The sequence below is a fragment of the Salmo salar genome, chromosome ssa17, assembly GCF_905237065.1.
Source record: "Salmo salar chromosome ssa17, Ssal_v3.1, whole genome shotgun sequence".
Lineage (NCBI taxonomy): Eukaryota > Metazoa > Chordata > Actinopteri > Salmoniformes > Salmonidae > Salmo > Salmo salar.
In genome coordinates, this window is record NC_059458.1 from 3959445 (window position 1) to 3967243 (window position 7799).

General features: G+C 42.7%; 1 protein-coding gene across 1 annotated transcript in view; it reads right to left on the reverse strand.

Moving 5' to 3' along the window:
• Window positions 1-7434, reverse strand: part of LOC123728313 (beta-1,4-N-acetylgalactosaminyltransferase 3) — a 36913-nt gene extending 29479 nt beyond the window's left edge. The window contains exon 1 of the mRNA XM_045700355.1: window positions 6909-7434. Coding sequence (XP_045556311.1) covers window positions 6909-7047 — 139 coding nt within the window. The 5' untranslated portion in view covers window positions 7048-7434. The remainder of the gene's footprint in view (window positions 1-6908) is intronic.
• Between the last annotated feature and the right edge of the window lie 365 nt (window positions 7435-7799).

Consider the following 7799-nt stretch of genomic DNA (forward strand, 5'->3'; position numbering starts at 1 on the left):
ACCAGAAATACAGTGTAGACATTGTTAATGTTGTAAATGACTATTGTAGCTGGAAACAGGTGATTTTTAATGGAATATCTACATAGGTGTACAGAGGCCCATTATCAGCAACCATCACTCCTGTGTTCCAATGGCACGTTGTGTTGGCTAATCCAAGTTTATAATTAAGGGCTAATTGATCATTAGAGAACCCTTTTGCAATTATGTTAGCACAGCTGAAAACTGTTGTTCTGATTAAAGTAGTAATAAAACTGGCCTTCTTTAGCTTAGTTGAGTATCTGAAGCATCAGCATTTGTGGGTTTGATTACAGGCTCAAAATGGCCAGAAACAAAGACCTTTGTTCTGAAACTCGTCAGTCTATTCTTGTTCTGAGTAATGAAGGCTATTCCATGCGAGAAAATGCCAAGAAACTGAAGATCTCATACAATGCTGTGTACTACACCCTTCACAGAACAGCACCTTCTGGCTCTAACAGAATAGAAAGAGTGGGAGGCCCCAGTGCACAACTGAGCAAGAGGACAAGTACATTAGAGTGTCTAGTTTGAGAAACAGACGCCTCAAGTCCTCAACAGGCAGCTTCATTAAATAGCACCCGCAAAACACCAGTCTCAACGTCAACAGTGAAGCGGCGACTCTAGGATGCTGGCCTTCTAGAGTTTTTCCCCACAAAAGGGCTTTATTACAGACATACATACTCCTCAGTTTCATCAGCTGTCCAGGTGGCTGGTCTCATACGATTCCGAATGTGAAGAAGCCAGATGTGGAGGTGCTGGGCTGGTTACATATGGTCTGCGGTTTTAAGGCCGGTTGGACGTACTGCCAAATTATCTAAAACGATGTTGGAGGCAACTTATGGTAGAGATATTAACATTCAATTCTCTGGCAACAGCTCTGGTGGACATTCCTACAGTCAGCATGCCTATTGTATCCTCCCTCAACTTGAGACATCTGTGGCATTGTGTTGAGTGACAAAACTGCACATTTTAGAGTGGCCTTTAATTGTCCCCAGCACAAGTTTCACCTGTGTAATGATCATGCTGTTTAAATCAGCTTCTTGATATGCCACACGTCAGGTGTATGGATTATCTTGGCAAAAGGAAAAATGCTCACTAACAGGGATGTAAACAAATTTGTGCAAAGAATGTAAGAGAAATACGATTTTTGTGCAAATGGAACATTTCTGGGATCTTATTTCAGCTCATGAAACATGGGACCAATATTTTACGTGTATATTTTTGTTCAGTGTAGTATCAGTTCTCTGTGTTTGACAAGTAGTATGGAGCTGCGGCTCAGGGGATATTGTTAATTCATCCTATGTAATGTATTTCCAGTGAATGTGGTGATGTTTTTGCTTCCCCTGTTCAGAAATAAGTAATTTCGGTAGTTAGGCTTATGTCCCATCCTACATCCTGTTATTAACAGGTTCTCACCACTAGATGGTGTTCCTTCTATTAGGTTAAACAAGTTTGAATATTTGCCACCCCCTCAATTAAAAAATAAATTATTTACAATGACGGCCTATCCCGGCCAAACACGGACTACGCTGGGCCAATTGTGCGTCGCTCTATGGGACCCAATCACGGCTGGATGTGATACAGCCTGGATTTGAACCTGGGACTGTAGTGACACCTATTTCACTGAGATGTACTGCCTTAGACAGCTGTGCCACTCGGGATAGTTCAACAAAATTACATTACTGGTTTCATCAGCCTGTAAGCAGTCTATGGACAAGGTATGAAAGCAACCCATGATTTGGTTTTGTTAGCCACTGTTTCAAACAGGGTTCTGAACCGGATCTAACCCCAACAAAGTAACTATTTACACTGAGTGAACAAAACATTAAGGATACCTTCCTAAGATTGAGTTGCACACCCCCTTTTGCCCTCAGAACAGCCTCAATTCGTCAGAAAATGGACTCTACTAGGTGTCGAAAGCATTCCATAAGGATGCTGGCCCATGTTAACTACAATGCTTCCCACAGTTGTGTCAAGTTGGCTGGATGTCCTTTGGGTGGTGAACCACTCTTGATACACACGGGAAACTGTTGAGCATAAAATACCCAGCAGCGTTGCAACTCTTAACACGCTCAAACTGGTGCACCTGGCACCTACTACCACAGCATGTTCAAAGGCACTTAAATACTTTGTCTTACCCTCTGAATTGCATACATACACAATCCATGTCTCAATTGTCTCACGGCTTAAAAATCCTTCTTTAACCTGTCTCCTCCCCTAAATCTACACTGATCGAAGTGGATTCAACAAGTGACATCAGTAAGGGATCATAGCCTTCAACTGAAATCACCTGGTCAGCCTGTCATTGAAAGAGCATGTAATGTTTTGCACACTCAGTGTATATCGTTCCTTTTTAAACCTCTGAAATCAAACGTTAACATTTAGCTCGACTTCAAATTACTTCACCAATCAGTGAGGATAGAGCAGCTTACTATGGAGGGGGCAAGCTATTGTTTACATGCATTGGACAGACAAGTGTAGGGCACGAAATGCGACAGAAATTTTGCGGGTGGGGAGAAAGCAAGTGTGGAGGAGGACAGCTGGCTTGAAGCTCTGGGCATGTTGTTATGACATGCATGATCCGAATTAGGCCGACAGAAATATACCTACGTGGGAGTGGATTCTATTAAGGAACTTTGAATGTCTATGAACTACTGAAAGTTGGCTTAACGTTGGACAAGCTGGCTAACAAGCTCGTGTATGCAGAGCAGCACCAGATTAAAATAGAAAAACATCTAGCATTTATGTAGGTAATGAATCCAATGTGAAACGTTCTAACTACATCATCCGTAATTAGCATTGAAAAAGTGAATCTATTCTTCTGTAATTAAAAGAATCTCTCCAATTTCTGAATCACGCTTGTATCAGTAGGCTACAGTAGCCTATGCATCAGAGGGGGAGGGGCAGGGAGTTTACATGGTGGCTCTGACCAGCTCATGAAACATGGGACCAACACTTTACATGTCAAAGCTCTATATTTTGTTTGAGTGTACATCGAGTCATCTTAAAAATGTACAGCATTTCCCTCACTTAGACAACAAATTTGCAAAAGTTGAACAATTACAGAGCTGAATTGGACCAACTTATTGTTGCGCGACAAGCTCAAGTTCAGAATGACTGTCAGTCAAAACTCTTACAGCACTGTGAAGTGCATAGCCCCCAGAGCTTTGAGGTCATGTATAGCATGTTACTGTACAGCCATTATGTTCCAATTTAGGCACTTAGAGTCCAAATCTGCATTTATCAACCCTTATACACGTGTGAGTGTAAAGGGTAAGCACACACACACACACACTCCTCGCTTCCAAATTACAATCCTCCACTGCTGATGTTCCAATAAGGGTTGTCTGCTTGATTCAAGACCATGTTAGCCCAGTGAGCTCAAGCCTAGGAATCAGGTCTGGGAATGAACACCAGCCTTCTGGACTCAAACACAAACCAGGCACACACAAAAAACAAAATGAGGCTACCCTGTGTGTATTTATAGGCAATGCTATGGGGTTAGCATGTGGGTGTAACGGGGGTTGAGGTAGGGAGAGAAAGAACTTTAAGTACTGGTGGTCTGGAAGTCTGTCATTATCACCAGGGTGGAGAGTTGCTCTAGAAAACCCTACTCCATATGTAAGGTTTTCAGCAGTTACAGTCACCCACATTTGGCTCCATGTGAACTACAATTCCCACACTGTTTTAACATTTAGAAAAGTCTAATCATTGTTCAAACCGGTTTTCGAAACATTTGCAGATATGCCCCTTATCTTTGATATCAGCGAGAAAGAATCCATCAAATAAAAATGACAATTACTGTAGAAGTTTTACACTGATCCACAAGCTGTGTGCCTCAAGGTGATTAAGTACACTTCCTCCCCAGTTATGGCTTACACACAGGTGTCCGGAGCACATTATATAGCACAGGTGGCTGTCTATGTCTACCGTAAACAAGAGATGTAACATGGACATATAGGGTTAGTGTTCCCACACAGCCATAAAAGGTATTTAGTAATTTAACCTTTATTTATTGCTGATATGAAAAGATGCTGTATTTTTTTAGAAACATAAGCGATGCATGTTAATGTATAGAGCAAGCATCAGGGCTCTTCACAAATCTCCCCGGTCAGATGATACTATCATCAATAGGCACTAAAGCAGTAAGTGTCTATGAATGGGGTAGGTGGAGAGTGGACACAGGGTAATTTTAGAGTATTAGTTGGACAGAAAAAAACATTTAACTCAAAATATAAGAGTTTCTATCCCCCTCCTTTCCCTCTTCCCAGGATTTTATGTCTCTCTCGCTAGGTGTATGGGCACATAGACCAACATCCGATATAGAACATTTGTCCCACCACACACACACACACACACACAGAGGGTGATGTCCTCAATCCCCATTGTGAAGTCAGAAGTTTACATACACTTAGGTTGGAGTCATTAAAACTCGTTTTCCAACCAATCCCCACATTTCTTGTTAACAAACTATAGTTTTGCCAAGTCAGTTATGACATCTACTTTGTGCATGACAAGTCATTTTTCCAACAATTGTTTAGACAGATTATTTCACTGCATCACAATTCCAGTTGGTCAGAAGTTCACATACACTAAGTTGACTGTGCCTTTAAACAGCTTGGAAAATTCCAGAAAATGAAGTCATGGCTTTAGAAGCTTCTGATTGGCTAATTGATATCATTTGAGTCAATTGGAGGTGTACCTGTGGATGTATTTCAAGGCCTACCTTCAAAGTCAGTGCCTGTGATTGACATCATGGGAAAATCAAAAGAAATCAGCCAAGACCTCCACAAGTCTGGTTCATCCTTGGGAGCAATTTCCAAACTCCTGAAGGTACCACGTTCATCTGTACAAACAATAGTACACAAGTATAAACACCATGGAACCACGCAGCCGTCATACCGCTCAGGAAGGAGACGCGTTCTGTCTCCTAGAGATGAATGTACTTTGATTTGCACTTTTCGCACAAATCCCAGAACAACAGCAAAGGACCTTGTGAAGATGCTGGAGGAAACCGGTACAAAAGTATCTATATCCACAGTAAAACGAGTCTTATATCAACATAACCTGAAAGGCCGCTCAGCAAGGAAGAAGCCACTGCTCCAAAACCGCCATAAAAAAGCCAGACTACAGTATGCAACTGCACATGGGGACAAAGATTGTACTTTTTGGAGAAATGTCCTCTGGTCTGATGAAACAAAAATAGAACTGTTTGGCCATAATGACCATTATATTTGGAGGAAAAAGAGGCTTGCAAGCCAAAGTTAACCATCCCAACCGTGAAGTTTGGGGTTGGCAGTATCATGTTGTGGGGGTGCTTTGCTGCAGGAGGGACTGGTGCACTTCACAAAATAGATGACATCATGAGGAGGAAAATTATGTGGATATATTGAAGCAACATCAAGACATCAGTCAGGAAGTTAAAGCTTGGTGGCAAATGGGTCTTTCAAATGGACAATGACCTCAAGCATACTTCCAAAGCTGTGGCAAAATGGCTTAAGGACAAAAGTCACAATATTGGAGTGGCCATCACAAAGCCATGGCCTCAATCCTATAGAAAGTTTGTGGGCAGAACTTAAAGTATGTGCAAGCAAGTATGCCTACAAACCTGACTCAGTTACCCCAGCTCTGTCAGGAGGAATGGGCCAACATTTACCCAACTTAATGTGGGAAGCTTGTGGAAGGGTACCTGAAACATTTGACCCAAGTTAAAAACAATTTAAAGGCAATGCTACCAAATACTAATTGAGTGTATGTGAACTTCTGACCCACTGGGAATGTGATGAAAGAAATAAAAGCTGAAATTAATCACTATTATTCTGACATTTTACATTCTTAAAATAAAGTGGAGAGCCTAACTGACCCAAGACAGGGAATTTTTACTAGGATTAAATGTCAGGGACTGAACTGAGTATAAGTGTATTTGTCTAAGGTGTATGTAAACTTCCCACTTCAACTGTGTGTGTCCAGAAGGAGGTGTATTATTCATTTTCTCTCCTTTACAAATGCACACACCTCTTGAACAAGAACGGGAAGGGGTGTGTTTGAGGGTGTGTGAGGGGGGGATGGGGTTAGGACGGCCATCTTTACATGAGTGTGTGTGTATCAACAGCAGGGTTCCAAAGCTCTGCCCCCTCCAGCCCCAGGTATGAGACTACCACAGTTACAAACAAGTGTGTGTACTAGTGACAGCAGGTACAACGGCAAATGGAAGAAAAGCCACTCAACAAAGACCAACATGTACACACACGCCCCACATAGGACCCAACCCGCATCCTTTGTCTGGACACTTGTATGGTTGTGTTTGCATGTCATATTTCCAGTATTGATGTTTCAACCACTTCAACAGGGTTCATCATGGTGTGTGCAATGTTGTAGTTATGTTGAATGGTTGACTCTTACTGCACTATCAGCATTCAGAACTAAGGGAAAAGGGAACTCCCAGTTGAGTTGTCTCGTTGTGTTGGCAGCGTGTGTGTGATCACCTACAGAGTATGGGACAGTCCTGTACATCTCTCATGTCAGCAGCCCATCAGCCACACCTTACATCTTTCTAAAGTTCATAGTCCTTACAACAACACAGGATTGAAAAAGTTGTTGACTCAGCTACAGTGGAGAGTAAGTATTTATTTTCCACCTTGCAGAATTGGCCCACCATTCAATGACACCATGGCATGTACCATCGATAAAATACCCCAGACTTGATGAAAAACTATCAAGTTAGCTCATTTGGCAATACAGTTGATAATGAACAAAACTACCAGTACACACACACACACACACACACACACACACACACACACACACACACACACACACACACACACACACACACACACACACACCATCATCATAGTAATGGTTCAGAAAGCTATCCATGATAGCCTACTCACTGCTTTTGGTGCTCCTCCACGCCTTAGTAGCAACAAACTCGTGGTAGACAGCGAAAGCTCCCAGCATCAGCAGAACTAAGAACAACAGATGTTTCCCACTCCGTCTCAGTTTCTTCAGCGGGAAGAAAGACTTTACCATGTTGATTGATCAGTGAATTTGGCGGCTTTGTTCGTTCGGCAAAGTTGGACCAGGCTGACCAGTCTCGCAACCCAGTTCGCGATACACCGCCGGCGACCCCAACACTCCCACCTCCCGATGGTGGCGAGGTTACTTTTATTTCATCCCGTAAATAACCCGGCAGGCTCCGGCTTTGAGTTTGCTTTGACTCGAGGCGCTATGTTGAATTTACCCCTGTTTAATCGAGTCGAGACTGGCTGTTGGGTTGGCTGACTACTACTAAACTACATATCGAACTAAACAAAAATCCTAGCAACACCGCTCTGTTTTCTGTCCCCTTCTCGCTTCACTGCGCAAACACAAACAGAACAAGCACATAAGCACCCGCTCAGACAGATTTATGGGTGGGGTTACGTGGCCACGCCCGCGTCGTATCGCAGCCAGTGTCCCAGGTAGTAGGTTACGACTAGATGGGATGCAGCTTTTGTAACCATAACCTTAACCTAATTATTCTAACCTGCTACGAAAAGTCAAATCAGATAGAAATCTGGGAGAGGCTATACGGACACGCCTGGTGCCCAAATTGATGACGTGTGTCGCGCAGTTGAGAGTCGAGTGGAGACGAATGGATTAGGTTTAGTCAGTTGTCCTGAGCCATTCCCAGCTAGCTAATTTATGCTGGCAACAATAGCATGGCGCTAGTTAAAACTTGTAAAATAAAGTGCTTATTTCGATGGGCGAGGTAGAAATAACTTGTAGTATTGAACACCATC